This window comes from Coregonus lavaretus (assembly GCF_964263955.1).
Source record: "Coregonus lavaretus genome assembly, chromosome: 16".
NCBI classification, from domain to species: domain Eukaryota; kingdom Metazoa; phylum Chordata; class Actinopteri; order Salmoniformes; family Salmonidae; genus Coregonus; species Coregonus lavaretus.
Genome location: NC_140003.1, coordinates 36163798 through 36180840, shown reverse-complemented (window position 1 = coordinate 36180840; position 17043 = coordinate 36163798). Strand labels below are relative to the sequence as shown.

Genomic DNA, 17043 nt, shown 5'->3' with positions numbered 1-17043 from the left:
GAACCTCGGTCCAATGGGGCAACAGCACAATGAAATATCATAATCATCATCATTGTAAAATATCCCATTTTCATTTTTGCAAAGAACAATTAAGTCCCGATTTCAAGTACTGTAGTTACATTATATGAGTCATTACCCCCCACGTTAAACCCAACCCAAGTCCAGTCTTCCATGACTCCAATTGCCCTCCATTGACTCTGCCCGACACCAACGGTCCACATGGCCACACGTCGGCCATTCCTGATTCAGGAAGTACAGGCTCTACTCTCCACCACACAGACAGACCAGAGATTAATTAAGAGAAGATCAAAATCCAACAGAGAATCAAAGATCAGTTCTGGACACCCCTGAGCCTCCAGGGAAATGTTGGGAAAGGTAACCTAAGGGTCAAAGATCAAGTTCAGAGTAGGGTCAGGGGGTCATGTGCTAGGGGGTCAAGTTCAGAGTGGGGTCAGGGGGTCATGTGCTAGGGGGTCAAGTTCAGAGTGGGGTCAGGGGGTCATGTGCTAGGGGGTCAAGTTCAGAGTGGGGTCAGGGGGTCATGTGCTAGGGGGTCATGTGCTTCTCGGGCGCCTGTTTGTGGGCGAGGTAGAGGAAGAGGATGCTTGAGAGGGCGCTGACGAGGAAGATGACATCGAACCATCGGTGGTAGAAGTTGAACTGCAGCTCTCCCAGCACCTCGGTCACGATGGAGCGATACTCCAGAGGCATGCTCATCCTCATGAGGAGAACGGACGACACAAAGTACATCCCCTGAGAGACACAGAGAGAGAGGAGACACACACAGAGAGAGAGAGAGACAGAGAGAGAGAGAGAGAGAGAGATAGATGCAGAGAGAGAGAGATGCAGAGAGAGACACAGAGAGAGCGACAGAGAGAGCGAGAGACACAGAGAGAGAGACACAGAGGATGTCAGTCGTCTTTGCTCTTGTATTTATTGAAAAAATCTAATATACAACTGATCACAAAAACGTTAGCTTTGCACTGAAATAATATGCCCTCTGCTCTGTCATACACATTGCATAATCAAAATGACATACTGACCATAATTTGAGCCAGGACCAGCACTATAACATTGGAAGACTTGCTGCTGGAGATGGCATAGAAGAACTAGAGAGAAACAGACAGACAAGATTTGGGGTTAGGGTACATGGTAACATGCCTATGTAGACTGACAACTTCCTGTCTGTAGATGGCTTGCCTTAGTGAGTGTGATGAGAAGGCCTCTAATAGAGGTGACGATGATGATGCCCACCAGGATGAAGGAGATGTGCTGAGACCAGAACTTCACCTGCAGAGTAGAGGATATGTAAGGAACACTAGAGCAACAACAAAACATGCCAACACAACTACTATTTATGGACCTCCTAAATTTACTTTGAAAAAATGTTGAAATAGATCAGAGGTCAGGAACAACTTTACTGCAGAAGGATACTTTAATAAATGGACAATCATTAACATGACTGGAAACGTTTTGTACGACATGTGACTGTGAGAGAATGAGTGAGTGAGAGAGTGAGTGAGAGAGTGAGTGAGAGCATATGCATGTGGAAGAGCCTACATCAAACTGAATGCCCAGGTAGTTAACTGTGATCTCAATCCCTCTCGTCACTGGATCAGTCTTCCCTACACGGTCAAACACAATGTTGATGGTGGCCTTAGAGGGACAAAAAACAAAGATTACTACAGATATAGCTCTGGGGCCTGATGTGGCTATGATAACACACTGACGGTACAGGAAGTATAAACCCAAAACTATATGGGTAGAACAGGCCTAATTGTTTTGAATTACAGTTAAAAAGAGATCAAAAGCCACACTGGATATTCTCTAAACTGACAGACACATCTAGCTGTTTTTCAGGCTGTCAAGCAGGCTAAGCAAAAGCAAGTTGGGCGAGATGAGTCTAGGTCTCAGTCAGGCTGTCTGTAAGTGCGTGACTCTCACCATGAAGATTTTCCACACACAGTAAATGGAGAAGAAATAACCCAGGAAGTTAAAGTATTTCCCCTGGAATGTCTTGGAGTACTCAATCCGCTCCTACAGGCCGGGAGAGAGAAGAGAGACAAAGACACATTACTAAAAACCAAATGTACATTACAATAGCCTTAGTCCACTACATACAAGACCTGGACATCGTGTGTGTGTGTGTGTGTGCATGCATGCCGGTGTGTGTGCAGGGCAAGCGTGCATGTCTCTATGTGTGACAAAGAACACACAGTGCCTTCGGAAAGTATTCAGACCCCTTGACTTTTTCCACATTTTGTTATGTTAGAGCCTTATTCTAAAATGGATTACATCGTTTTGGGGGGGGGGGTTATGCAATCTACACACAATACCCCATAATGACAAAGCGAAAACAGGTTTCTAGAAATTGTTGCAAATTTATAAAAAATTAAATAAAAAACAGATACCTTATTTACATAAGAATTCATAGACCCTTTGCTATGAGACTCGAAATTGAGCTGAGGTGCATCCTGTTTCCATTGATCATCCTTGAGATTTTTTTACAACTTGATTGGAGTCCACCTGTGGTAAATTCAATTGATTGGACATGATTTGGAAAGGAACACACCTGTCTATATAAGGTCCCACAGTTGACAGTGCATGTCAGAGCAAAAATCAAGCCATGAGGTCGAAGGAATTGTACCTAGAGCTCCGAGACAGGATTGTGTCGAGGCACAGATCTGGGGAAGGATACCAAAAAATGTCTGCAGCATTGCAGTTCCCCAAGAACACAGTGGCCTCCATCATTCTTAAATGGAAGAAGTTTGGAACCACTAGAGCTCTTACTAGAGCTGGCCGCCCGGCCAAACTGAGCAATCAGGGGAGAAGGGCCTTGGTCAGGAAGGTGACCAAGAACCTGATGGTCACTCTAACAGAGCTCTAGTTCCTCTGGTGAGATGGGAGAACCTTCCAGAAGGACAACCAACTCTGCAGCCCTCCACCAATCAGGCCTTTATGGTAGAGTGGCCAGATGGAAGCCACTCCTCAGTAAAAGGCACATGACAGCCTGCTTGGAGTTTCCCAAAAGGCACCTAAAGACAAGATTTTCTTGACTGACAAAACAAAGATTGAACTCTTTTGCCTGAATGCCAAGCGTCACGTCTGGAGGAAACCTGTTTTTTCAGCGGCAGGGACTGGGAGACTAGTCAGGATCGAGGCAAAGATGAACAGAGCAAAGTACAGAGAGATCCTTGATGAAAACCTGCTCCAGAGCGCTCAGGACCTCAGACTGGGGCGAAGGTTCACCTTCCAACAGGACAACGACCCTAAGCACACAGCCAAGACAACGCAGGAGTGGCTTCGGGACAAGTCTCTGAATGTCCTTGAGTGGCCCAGCTAGAGCCCGGACCTGTACCCGATCGAACATCTCCGGAGAGACCTGAAAAAACCTCTGCAGTGATGCTCCCCATCTAACCTGACAGAGCTTGAGAGGATCTGCAGAGAAGGATGGGAAAAACTCCCCAAATACTGGTGTGCCAAGCTTGTAGCGTCATACCCAAGAAGACTTGAAGCTGTAATCGCTGCCAAAGGTGCTTCAACAAAGTACTGAGTAAAGGGTCTGAATACTTATGTAAATGTGTTTTCAGTTTTTTATTTTTTATAAATTAGCAAACATTTCTAAAAACCAGTTTTTGCTTTGTCATTATGGGATATTGTGTGTAGATTGATAAGGGGAAAAAACAATTCAATCAATTTTAGAATAAGGCTGTAAAGTAACAAAATGTGGAAAAAGTAATGGGGTCTGAATACTTTCCGAACACACTGTAATATGGGGGGGGGAAATAATGTATCATGAAATCCCCTCTGAATTAATAATATTTACCTGTTATTTCGCACTCATAATTTGTTTGGGAATATGGTAATACAGAAAAGAGAGTATGCTTTGAAATTAAATCCTGTTTACTTTAATATAATGTTTCAGTTTAGAATATTTGGTTGTTAGGCACCTTTATTTTCATTTGATTTGGAACTCGATCATTTTGGACTCTTTGGTGACAACAACCCCAAGACTAGATGTGCAACTGGTTTCTGCTTTCCAAGATTATCCATATTTCAGAAATGAGCTTCAATACCCGGCGATTCAACCAGTCTGTACCACGGATGGCACAGGGACATCAGTATCTTCCTGCAAGACCATCAGACTAAATCAACAATGGTAAGAAATATTGTATTCTTACCAGGATTTGGTTCATTGCTTATTTTTGTGTATCTCTCATTATAATTAGAATTCATTTAGGTACCTAACCATAGATCTGGTTTTATGTGTGAATTTAGGTCAGGACCTCCCGAGTCTCTCAGAGGTCTACAATTGTGAGTGGTACTGGAAGTCCCTACAAATGGCCAGCTTCCGATACCACAATCAGCAGCTTCCTGAGCAGGGGAAACAACGTCTATTCCACCAGCACATAGAACTGAGGCGCAAAGTTGAGTTTTACAGGGGTGTGACGAAGGCCTACCAGCCCAGACTGAGCTCTGGCGAGGAGTGGCCGCTCTTTTCTGATGAAGACATTGAGAAACTGGAAGCCATTCCTGGGGTGTTGGGAGTTGGCTGCAGTGATGGGCTTCCTGTGAATCTCTGAGCCCTGAATGAACTGTGCCCAAGTGTTGAATTACTATTTATTTACTTTGTATTAGTAGTAGTATATTAGTAGTAGTAGTAGGTTAAGATAGATACGTGTGTGTCACATGGGTGACTATGTATCTGACTAGAAGCTGCCCTCTTACATTGCATTATATGCCCAGGCCAGAATCGTATTCACCTGGTACATGTTTTACCGAGACAGATATAGATGCGCACTCTTTTTCCCCCTTTTGATCACGAGAGTAAGTAATTAAAGCGTCACTAAATTGGGACCGGTGAGTTGCTCAAACCTGTTCTTTATTTAAGGTGCAGGACGTTGTGAGCTGTGTGGGACGATGTGAGCTGTGAGCAGAGCAGTTACAGAGCCAGAACCGAGGCGACTGATGACGACATGCTGTAGCTGTAGAGGACCTGGACCAGAGGAGACAGAGAAAAGGCCTTTTGGGGAATTGGGAGGGTGAACGTGTCACCCTTCCCAAAGCTAAGTACCTCTCCATATCCAACTCCAACATAATGCCTGATAGCGCCGTATGTGGACATTCTCTACTGTGTTGTGTCATACGCACTCATTAATGCCAATGTATCTGTGGCTTGAACCTGTAGCATACTATGAGACAACGAGTCACTGCGAATCAAATTGACGGCTGCCGGCGAGCGGGAGGGACAGGAAATTGGGCGGGAGAACACTTCACCCTTCCTCAAAGCTAAGTACCTCTCCATATCCCATCTCCAACAGTTCTCCTGATAGCGCAGCCTGTTGACATTCTCTACTGATTTGCGTGCTACGCACTCATTAATGTCAGTGTATCTGTGGACTGAATTTATAGCTGCGTGGACCTGAGCCCCGCACACTACAGATGGCCATCGACGCAACAAACTACTGTAAACCAGATTGAACCAGAGAGGAGGCCTTTTGGGGTACTGGGAGGGTGAAACACATTCACAATCCCTAAATTAAGTAGCCTGCGCCTCTCCGATTTCAGCCGCAGCCGTAGCCATGGACAACCCTCGAATTCCATATAGCCATTGGATTGCAAAACATTGTGGATTAAAGCTCATTTTCTGGCTGAACCCTACCAGCTCACATCTGAACTGTCCCCCCACTAGCTTTTGCTCCAAAGACTATTGTGAATAGACATTGTCCTCTAAAGGATACCCGATAACGTTACCTGAACCACTATCCCTTGCCTCTCCATTTATTTTGTATTTGCATTACCTTGTGTGAATTTAGTTACTATTTTCCATTATCATTTGTTTTTGCTTTGATATTACTGTATTCCTTTATTTAGTAACTATTTTGGTTTATTGTGAATTTGTTGAATGTGTATTGTGGAGTTGTGTATTTGGCCTACGGCACCTTAGTGCAACAGTGTCCTTTGCTGACAGAATCTTTGTCTTTCACTCAGTACAACACCACCCAGGAGAGGCCTGCTGCAATTGCTACTAAATTGGAGCCCTCAATGTGTGCCTGCCGTTGGGGGACCACAGAACATTCCAAAAATATTTTTAAAACAGAACTTTTAACTTTTTCATCTCTTTGGACATGTCCATTTGGGACATTTAGATATAGTTCAAATAAAGATGTGTGTTTGAATGATATACAATCTGCTCGTCAACAGTAAATAGGGTTTTTATCATGGTTCAACTGGACCGGTGGTCTCGCCCCCGTTATGCGAGCGCGCTCATGCGTTACCTTGGTGGCCTGCAGGTCCACTGTCTCCAGGAAGAGCTGGCGACTCAGCTCCTCCAGAGCATCCACTTCCTGCTGGATCAGAGACAAATCTGGAGAGGGGGGGTCAAGGAACCATACACACACACACAACAAAAACACACACTTCCCATTATGAGGAGTGAAGGATACTCTCGCTGCCTGTTGGTGAGGAGGTGACACTCTTGATCATGCCCCAGAATCCCGTCTGTTTGTTCTGGTCCTCCCCTCGCTGGTACATCTGCCTCCGCGTCATGGCAATGCTATACAGATAAAACACAAAACGCATGATACCAAACACTGGCACAGGACAACAGAAAAGTACACTAGAGCCTTAGAATGACTTCATTATCAGAAAAAGGTAAGGGTCTCTATGCTCTCTCTAGATACATATATTCCCCTCTCCCTTTCTCTCTCTCTCACCGTTTCTTCTTGCTGACGATCATGTCCATGGTCTGAAGAAGTCTCCTCTCCAAGGCAAGAATATCACTCTCTGTCACATTCCTGTAGATAAAGATGCAATGCATCACATAGGTATAAATGTAGTGAGGGTAGTGGTGAATGAGAGTGTAGGTCATTTAGTTGTGACGCATAGAGTATGTGAGAAGTAGAGTAGCAGACGTCTATGGGGAGTTAGAGAATGGGATTGTAGGTAATGTAGTTGTTTAATGCTGTTTTGGACTATATAGACTTAGTCCACTAACCGTAGGAAGTAGGACATGTAGGTGTAAGGGCAGTTGACAGCACCAAAGCCGGACAATAGAGCCATCAGCGTGACCCCTATGACCCCAACACGACTGATCAGCTGCTCGATGGACAGGATACCTGAGGTACAGAAACAGGTATAGAAAGAAACATTATTTACAATCACTGTTACCATCCAGTCCTTATAATAATTTGGTTGGTGCTTATATTTGTTCTATTTCACACATGTACAAGTGTGTATGAATATGCATGTGTGAATTGGAAATGTGTTTGGAATAGAGCCTTACACACAGCAGTGAGAATAGGGCGAGGGGGCAGGGCAGGCACTCACCATGTTTGGGACTGAGGATGGGGAAAGGGTCCCCCAACTTCCAGAAGAAATACATGAAGGTAAACCAGACGACACAGGCAAAGAGCAGCTTCTGTCTCTGCACTGAACACAAACACACAACATACACTTCAGAGACTGCATGTGAGAATCCCCAGCAAGACAGCACCCATCATACATTCTGTAGCATCAAACACGGAAGGATCAATGGAATTATGCTACAGCTGGAATAATATGGACAAAATGTCACTCACACAGGCGGATGTTGCTGACGACAAAGTAGCCGATATAAAAAGGCACGACGAAGATTAGAACCAGTAGAATCACATACAGGTTGAACTTCCAGTGGAAATACCTGGAACTGAGGAACACAGATACAAGGACATCAGCTAGCCTATTTTAGCTGGTTGATGGAGAGCAAAGTATTATACCGAATGAACATGGTCATGTAAAGAATGAATTAAACCATTGTACTTACCTAGTTTCTAAGGCACCCAATATCTCAAAGATGATGAGCTCAAACATGGTGCAGGAGAAGGCAAAGGTGATGGAGAACACCACTTGGACCACATACTGCCGTACCTGTTGACCGGAACATGACCACAGAGTTAGATCTCTGTAAGTTCATTCTCAATAGATCACTACTGTGTAAACACCCATGCTGATGGATCAGTCTGTTTCATGCTGGTTCTCACAACTGTTCTTAAACAAAAACAGTCCAGGAACAGCTACAAAAATAAATACAAGGTATGTAGATTACTGTCTACCAAATCATAACTGATATAACAGTACTTGTGTAGTAACTAAATAACATACCTCATAGTCTTTGAACAGCTGCCGCATGAAGAACAGCCACCCAAAGCCAAAGAAGAACACCTGGGTCAAGAGAGTTGAAAGAGTTTCACGTTAGTAAACTTGCCCCAGACATAGTATGTGCCAACATTCTAAATGCCTAACATGATAGCTGGTTAAGCAACGGGAGCCAAAAGTGGTGTTATAGTAGCTAGCAGTTTCTTGTAAGGTTACACTAACGGTTAGCTAGCTAGAAGGACAGCCACCCAAGAAAAGATAGCTAGCTATTCTTACCTGTGAGGTGAACATGATCACTGAATCCATAAGAAACGACATTTTGATCGGGAAACCACGGACTAAAATCTATAGAACACTTTCAGTTCAAAGGATCTGCATTCAGCTCATGTATGACTACAATACAAATGTCAACAAACACGTGAAAACGTGGTTATTTTGTTGATTTTTTTGCATTGTGGAAACGAGTTGTTGAGCTGTCAACTTACTGAACTGTGAATCACGTCATCAGAATGAGTCACAGTCCATTCTGTCGCAATGCTATGACGTTTCAAAAAACTCTTTCTCTGGTTTATACATTTAATGTCCCCTTTGTGCGTTATTTTCAACAGTATTTTGGGGGAATTAATTTCAATAAGAAATCGACTTCTTTCTAATACGAAACATGAAAAATGTATGCTCTCACTAACTGTTAGTCGCTCTGGATAAGACCGTCTGCTAAATGACGTAAATGTGAGGTTTGTGGCCTGCAGAGGGCGACAAAAACGATGGTCTAGGTTGGGGAGCCATTAAGGTTGAATACAGTCTGGTTTAATCTGAGATATTTATAAATATAAATTATGTGAATAGCTTATGTGAATGCAGACATACACACAGCTGTCTTACCAAAATAATACAAACTAAATGCTGAAAGTAGTAGCCTATGTAATCATGCATGCAAATAAAAATACTGAATAGCAGTTTGGCTTAGAATACTGACACAACTGCGAATTTGAACGACTGAATGCGAACAGAATATCAGAACAGTAAACAAAATAACTGATCGATAAAGGCATGACACAATCTATATTTAGGCTAGTTACATTAACCTCTACGGGATCGGTGTCCCGTATACGGGACTGTTGAGCTAATGTGCGCTAATGTGATTAGCATGACTGTTGTAAGTAACAGCAAACTTTCCAGGACATAGACATGTCTTATATGGGCAGAAAGCTTACATTCTTGTTAATCTAACTGTACTGTCCAATTTACAGTAGCTATTACAGTGAAAAAATACCATGCTATTGTTTGAGGAGAGCGCACAACAACAAAGAACGTATCACGGCAACTGGTTTGATACATTCACCTCTGAAGGTAAATAATGTACTTACATTCAGTAATCTTGCTCTGATTTGTCATCCTGAGGGTCCCAGAGATAAAATGTAGCATAGTTTTGTTTGATAAAATAAATTTCTATATTCAAATGTAGGAGCTGGGTTCTACAGTTTGAACCCTTGCTGTCACTGGCTCCACACCCACCCTGCCTGGCCATCTAGATGTGTGAAAGTTAGTGTATAAGCTAATGATCCATCATGTATGACATTCCTGGGAGTGTGTAAACTTACATTTTGTATTACCATATCATTTTTGTATGTTCTCTATAGTTATGCACTTGGAAATGGCGTAGCAGTGCGGTCGTGTGCTATGTGTGTGTCCGTGTAAATAGCCAGTTTTTTATATTTTTCGTACATTTTTCCCTATCACACTTTTCATCCTTCTACTAAATACAGTGGGGAGAACAAGTATTTGATACACTGACGATTTTGCAGGTTTTCCTACTTACAAAGCATGTAGAGGACTGTAATTTTTATCATAGGTACACTTCAACTGTGAGAGATGGAATCTAAAACAAAAATCCAGAAAATCACATTGTATGATTTTTAAGTAATTAATTTGCATGTTATTGCATGACATAAGTATTTGATCACCTACCAACCAGTAAGAATTCCGGCTCTCACAGACCTGTTAGTTTTTCTTTAAGAAGCCCTCCTGTTCTCCACTCATTACCTGTATTAACTGCACCTGTTTGAACTCGTTACCTGTATAAAAGACACCTGTCCACACACTCAATCAAACAGACTCCAACCTCTCCACAATGGCCAAGACCAGAGAGCTGTGTAAGGACATCAGGGATACAATTGTAGACCTGCACAAGGCTGGGATGGGCTACAGGACAATAGGCAAGCAGCTTGGTGAGAAGGCAACAACTGTTGGTGCAATTATTATAAAATGGAAGAAGTTCAAGATGACGGTCAATCACCCTCGGTCTGGGGCTCCATGCAAGATCTCACCTCGTGGGGCATCAATGATCATGAGGAAGGTGAGGGATCAGCCCAGAACTACACGGCAGGACCTGGTCAATGACCTGAAGAGAGCTGGGTCCACAGTCTCAAAGAAAACCATTAGTAACACACTACGCCGTCATGGATTAAAATCCTACAGCGCATGCAAGGTCCCCCTGCTCAAGCCAGCGCATGTCCAGGCCCGTCTGAAGTTTGCCAATGACCATCTGGATGATCCAGAGGAGGAATGGGAGAAGGTCATGTGGTCTGATGAGACAGAAATAGAGCTTTTTGGTCTAAACTACAATCACCGTTTTTTGGAGGAAGAAGAAGGATGAGTACAACCCCAAGAACACCATCCCAACCATGAAGCATGGAGGTGGAAACATCATTCTTTGGGGATGCTTTTCTGCAAAGGGGACAGGACGACTGCACCGTATTGAGGGGAGGATGGATGGGGCCATGTATCGCAAGATCTTGGCCAACAACCTCCTTCCCTCAGTAAGAGCATTGAAGATGGGTCGTGGCTGGGTCTTCCAACATGACCACGACCCGAAACACACAGCCAGGGCAACTAAGGAGTGGCTCCGTAAGTAGCATCTCAAGGTCCTGGAGTGGCCTAGCCAGTCTCCAGACCTGAACCCAATAGAAAATATTTGGAGGGAGCTGAAAGTCCGTATTGCCCAGCGACAGCCCCGAAACCTGAAGGATCTGGAGAAGGTCTGTATGGAGGAGTGGGCCAAAATCCCTGCTGCAGTGTGTGCAAACCTGGTCAAGATCTACAGGAAACGTATGATCTCTGTAATTGCAAACAAAGGTTTCTGTACCAAATATTAAGTTCTGCTTTTCTGATGTATCAAATACTTTTGTCATGCAATAAAATGCAAATTAATTACTTAAAATTATTGACTTACCTTTTATCTAGAATCTCCAGTTGAAACTAGCTAGCCAGCTAACTAGCTACTTGCTATTAGCCACCGTTAGCGGTTTTCACCCAGAACATCGGATTTTCTGCCGGAATAACTGAATCACTGGACATTAACACCGGATCGCAACTAGCTAGCCGCAACCAAATGGATGTTGCTGTTGGCTAATCACCACTGCCCCCGAAGCAAGCACCAGTTAGCCTTGAGCTAGCCTCGAGCCAGGCCCATATCCCGGCTATCTACCTCTCTGTCTACCGGACGGGAGTAGCCAGCTAACTAGCTACTTGCTATTAGCCACCGTTAGCGGTTTTTCACCATTAACCGTGGCCTGCACTACCTACCAGCCAGCTCTAGCCTGGACTATTATCGGCCAGTCTGTACTGTCTGCACAGCGCGTTATCGACCCAGAACATATCGGTTTTTCTGCCGGAATCACTGAATCACTGGACCTTTAATTCTGGATCATCGCAACTAGCTAGCTGCAACCAAATTGATGTTGTTGTTGGCTAATCAGCCTTGACCTACCCTCGAGTCAGGCCCATCTCCCCGCTATCTACCTCTCTGTCAACCGGACGGGACCTCCTAGAGTCGACACGGAGCCCCACCGAACCATCACGACTGGTCTGCCGACGTAATCGTCTGTGGTTTCAACAGGCTTCCCGTTGCGACGACTACGAAGATCCATCTGCTAGCCCCGGCCTGCTAGCACACGCAAACAACAGCCGTGCTTCCTGCTAGCCAGTGCTGTAGCACCAATTCGAACTGCTCTCGGACTCACATATTGCTGTTCACTGGACCTTACGATCACTCAGCTGCACAGCTGATGCCTGCTGGACTGTTCCTTTACATGGTACCCTGTCCTGTTTATCTGTTTAGCCTCAGCCCAAACTTTCATCGCCATTACCAGTTGTTGTCTTAGCTCTCTCAAATAACACCTGTGATTGCTTTATGCTTCTCTCCCATGTCAATATGCCTTACCTATTGCTGTCCCAGTTAGTTCTTATTATACAATTTCACTGTAAAGCCCCAAGTCCCTCTCAAACTGCCTCAAATAGCTCCTTTGTTCCACCCCCCATACACGCGGAGACCGGCTCAATCGGTGCCTCCAGTGATGCTATCTCTTTCATTGTTACCCAACGCTTAGGTTTACCTCCACTGTACGCATATCCTTCCATATCCTTGTCTGTACATAATGCCCTGAATCTATTCTACAACGCCCGGAAATCTGCCACCTTTATTCTCTGTACCCAATGCACTAGAAGACCAGTTCTTAAAGCCTTTAGCCGTATACTTATTCTAGTCCTCCTCTGTTCCTCTGGTGATGTAGAGGTTAACCCAGGCCCTGTAGCCCCCAGTATCACTCCTACTCCCCAGGAGCTATAATTAGTTGACTTCTGTAACCGTAAAAGCATTGGTTTTTTGCACGTTAACATCAGAAGCCTCCTCCCTAAGTTTGAGTTATTCACTGTGTTAGCACACTCCACCAACCCTGATGTTCTAGCAGTGTCTGAATCCTGGCTTAGGAAGGCCACCAAAAATGCAAAATCTCCATCCCCAACTACAACATTTTCTGTCTAGATAGAACTGCCAAAGGGGGTAGAGTTGCAATCTACTGTAGAGATAGCCTGCAGAGCTCTATCATACTATCCAGGTCTGTGCCCAAACAGTTTGAGCTCCTACTTCTAAAAATCCACCTTTCCAGAAATAAGTATTTCACTGTTGTCGCTTGCTACAGACCCCCCTCAGCCCCCAACTGTGCCCTGGACACCATATGTGAATTGATTTCCCCCCATCTATCCTCAGAGTTTGTACTGCTTGGTGACCTAAACTGGGATATGCTTAACACACCAGCCATCCTACAATCCAAACTAGATGCCCTCAATCTCACACAAATTATCAAGGAACCTACCAGGTACAACCCTAAATCCGTAAACATGGGCACCCTTATACAGTGAGGGAAACAATTATTTGATCCCCTGCTGATTTTGTACGTTTGCCCACTGACAAAGAAATGATCAGTCTATGATTTTAATGGTAGGTTTATTTGAACAGTGGGAGACAGACTAACAACAAAAAAATCCAGAAAAACGCATGTCAAAAATGTTATAAATTGATTTGCATTTTAATGAGGGAAATAAGTATTTGACCCCCTCTCAATCAGAAAGATTTCTGGCTCCCAGGTGTCTTTTATACAGGTAACGAGCTGAGATTAAGAGCACACTCTTAAAGGGAGTGCTCCTAATCTCAGCTTGTTACCTGTATAAAAAGACACCTGTCCACAGAAGCAATCAATCAATCAGATTCCAAACTCTCCACCATGGCCAAGAGCATTGAAAATGGGTCGTGGATGGGTATTCCAGCATGGCAATGACCCAAAACACACGGCCAAGGCAACAAAGGAGTGGCTCAAGAAGAAGCACATTAAGGTCCTGGAGTGGCCTAGCCAGTCTCCAGATCTTAATCCCATAGAAAATCTGTGGATGGAGCTGAAGGTTCGAGTTGCCAAATGTCAGCCTCTAAACCTTAATGACTTGGAGAAGATCTGCAAAGAGGAGTGGGACAAAATCTATATGTATATTCTATGTGTTGTATTTCTGTGTTGGCCAGAGTGGTTCCCAATCAGAGGCAACGAGTGTCAGCTGTTGCTGGTTGTCTCTGATTGGGAGCCATACTTATAGAGGCTGTTTTCCCACATTAGTTGTGGGATCTTGTTCCTTTCGGTGTGTTCCTTTTGGTTTACATAGGACGTCACAGTATCGTTTATTGTTTTGTTGTTCGTGCATTCATTAAATAAAGAAGTATGTTCGTTCATCACGCTGCGCCTTGGTCCACTCACTCTGACGATCGTGACAGACCTCTGTGATTGCCAACAAGGGTTTTGCCACCAAGTACTAAGTCATGTTTTGCAGAGGGGTAAAATACTTATTTCCCTCATTAAAATGCAAATCAATTTATAACATTTTTGACATGCGTTTTTCTGGATTTTTTTGTTGTTATTCTATCTCTCACTGTTCAAATAAACCTACCTGTCACAAGCTCCATTTTGGTCTCAAAACTAAACAATGAAAATCCACACCCTGGCTCAACATTTAAGAGTCCCCAGAGCCTGGGCGTGACACTACCATTACAATTATAGACTGATCATGTCTTTGTCAGTGGGCAAACGTACAAAATCAGCAGGGGATCAAATACTTTTTTCCCTCACTGTAGATATCATCCTGACTAATTTACCCTCTAAATACACCTCCGCTGTCTTCAACCAGGATCTCAGCGATCACTGCCTTATTGCCTGCATCCGTAACGGGTCCGCGGTCAAACGACCACCCCTCATCACTGTCAACCGCTCCCTAAAACACTTTAGTGAGCAGGCCTTCCTAATTGACCTGGCCCAGGTATCCTGGATGAATATCGATCTCATTCCGTCAGTAGAGGATGCCTGGTTGTTCTTTAAAAGTGCTTTCCTCTCCATCTTAAATAAACATGCCCCATTCAAAAAATGCAGAACTAAGAACAGATATAGCCCTTGGTCCTCCTCAGACTTGACTGCCCTTGACCAGCACAAAAACATCCTGTGGCGTACTGCATTAGCATCGAATAGCCCCCGCGATATGCAACTTTTCAGGGAAGTTAGGAACCAATATACACAAGCAGTTAGGAAAGCAAAGGCTAGCACTAACTCCAAAAAGTTTTGGGACACTTTAAAGTCCATGGAGAATAAGAGCACCTCCTCCCAGCTGCCCACTGCGCTGAGGCTAGGAAACACTATCACCACCGATAAATCTACAATAATCGAGAATTTCAACAAGCATTTTGCTACGGCTGGCCATGCTTTCCACCTGGCTACCACTACCCCGGTCACCAGCTCTGCACCCTCCGCTGCAACGTGCCCAATTCCCCCCCCCCCCCCCCCCCCCCGCTTCTCCTTCACACAAATTCAGACAGCTGATGTTCTGAAAGAGCTGCAAAATCTGGACCCCTACAAATCAGCTGGGTTAGACAACCTGGACCCTTTCTTTCTAAAATTAGCCACCGAAATTGTCGCAACCCCTATTACTAGCCTGTTCAACCTCTCTTTCGTAACGTCTGAGATCCCCAGAGATTGGAAAGCTGCCGCGGTCATCCCAATCCTCAAAGGGGGTGACACTCTAGATCCAAACTGTTACAGACCTATATCCATCCTGCCCTGCATTTCGAAAGTTTTTGATAGCCAAGTTAACAAACAGATCACCGACCATTTCGAATCACACCGTACCTTCTCCGCTATGCAATCCGGTTTCCGAGCTGGTCATGGGTGCACCTCAGCCACGCTCAAGGTCCTAAATGATATTATAACAACGATCGATAATAGACAGTACTGTGCAGCCGTCTTCATCGACATGGCCAAGGCTTTCAACTCTGTCAAGGCTTTCGAGCTGGTAATGGGTGCACCTCAGCCACGCTCAAGGTCCTAAACGATATTATAACAACGATCGATAATAGACAGTACTGTGCAGCCGTCTTCATCAACCTGGCCAAGGCTTTCGACTCTGTCAACCACCGCATTGTTATTGGCAGACTAAATAGCCTTGGTTTCACAAATGACTGCCTCGCCTGGTTCACCAACTACTTCTCAGATAGAGTTCAATGTTTTAAATCGGAGGGCCTGTTGTCTGGACCTATGGCAGTCGCTATGGGGGTGCCACAGGGTTCAATTCTTGGGCTGACTCTTTTCTCTGTGTATATCAATGATGTCGCTCTTGCTGCTGGTGATTCTCAGATCCACCTCTACGCAGACAACACCATTTTGTATACATCTGGCCCTTCATTGGACACTGTGTTAACAAACCTCCAAACGAGCTTCAATGCCATACAACACTCCTTTCGTAGCCTCCAACTGCTCTTAAACACAAGTAAAACTAAATGCATGCTCTTCAAACGAACGCTGCTAGCACCCGCCCACCCGACTACAATCACTACTCTCGATGGGTCTGACCTAGAGTATGTTGACAACTACAAATACCTAGGTGTCTGGTTAGACTGTAAACTCTCCTTCCAGACTCACATTAAGCATCTCCAATCCAAAGTTAAATCCAGAATAGGCTTCCTGTTTCGCAACAAAGCCTTCTTCACTCATGCTGCCAAACATGCCCTCGTAAAACTTCTATCCTACTGATCCTTGACTTCGGTGATGTCATTTACAAAATAGCTTCCAACACCTGTACGCTCTTGTTGGCTGGTCCTTACTACATATTCGTCGCCAAACCCACTGGCTCCAGGCCATCTATAAATCACTGCTAGGCAAATCCCTGCCTTATCTTAGCTCATTGGTCACCATAGCAACACCCACCCGTAGTATGCGCTCCAGCAGGTATATCTCACTGGTTATCTCCAAAGCCAACACCTCCTTTGGCCGCCATTCCTTCCAGTTCTCTGGTGCCAATGACTGGAACGAACTGCAAAAATCTCTGAAGCTGGAGACTCTTATCTCCCTCACTAACTTTAAGCATCAGTTGTCAGAGCACCTTACCGATCACTGCACCTGTACACAGCGCATCTGAAATTAGCCCACCCAACTACCTCATCCCCATATTGTTATTTATTTTGCTCATTTGCACCCCAGTTTCTCTATTTACACATCATCTCTTGCACATCTATCATTCCAGTGTTAATACTAATTGTAATTA

General features: G+C 44.4%; 1 protein-coding gene across 1 annotated transcript; it reads right to left on the bottom strand.

Annotated features, from left to right (window-relative positions):
• Nucleotides 1–144: 144 nt before the first annotated feature.
• On the bottom strand, nt 145–8644 carry LOC311143459 (Golgi pH regulator). Its single transcript, XM_084179276.1, has 14 exons — nt 8413–8644; nt 8143–8202; nt 7805–7908; nt 7581–7687; nt 7330–7431; nt 6998–7118; nt 6717–6797; nt 6447–6556; nt 6279–6367; nt 1945–2037; nt 1561–1656; nt 1201–1290; nt 1044–1109; nt 145–753 (listed from the first exon to the last, which is right to left on the bottom strand). The coding sequence occupies exons 1-14, from the start codon at nt 8452–8454 to the stop codon at nt 547–549; spliced, it is 1368 nt and encodes a 455-aa protein (XP_084035402.1). The 5' UTR covers nt 8455–8644; the 3' UTR covers nt 145–546.
• Nucleotides 8645–17043: the final 8399 nt, after the last annotated feature.

Coding starts and splice junctions, on each gene's coding strand:
- LOC311143459 (XM_084179276.1), bottom strand. CDS start 8,454: ATGTCGTTTCTTATGGATTCAGTGATCATGTTCACCTCACAG. Junction 7,909..8,142: donor AGCTGTTCAAAGACTATGAG/GTATGTTATTTA, acceptor TCCGGTCAACAG/GTACGGCAGTATGTGGTCCA. Junction 7,119..7,329: donor CATCCTCAGTCCCAAACATG/GTGAGTGCCTGC, acceptor TCTGTACCTCAG/GTATCCTGTCCATCGAGCAG.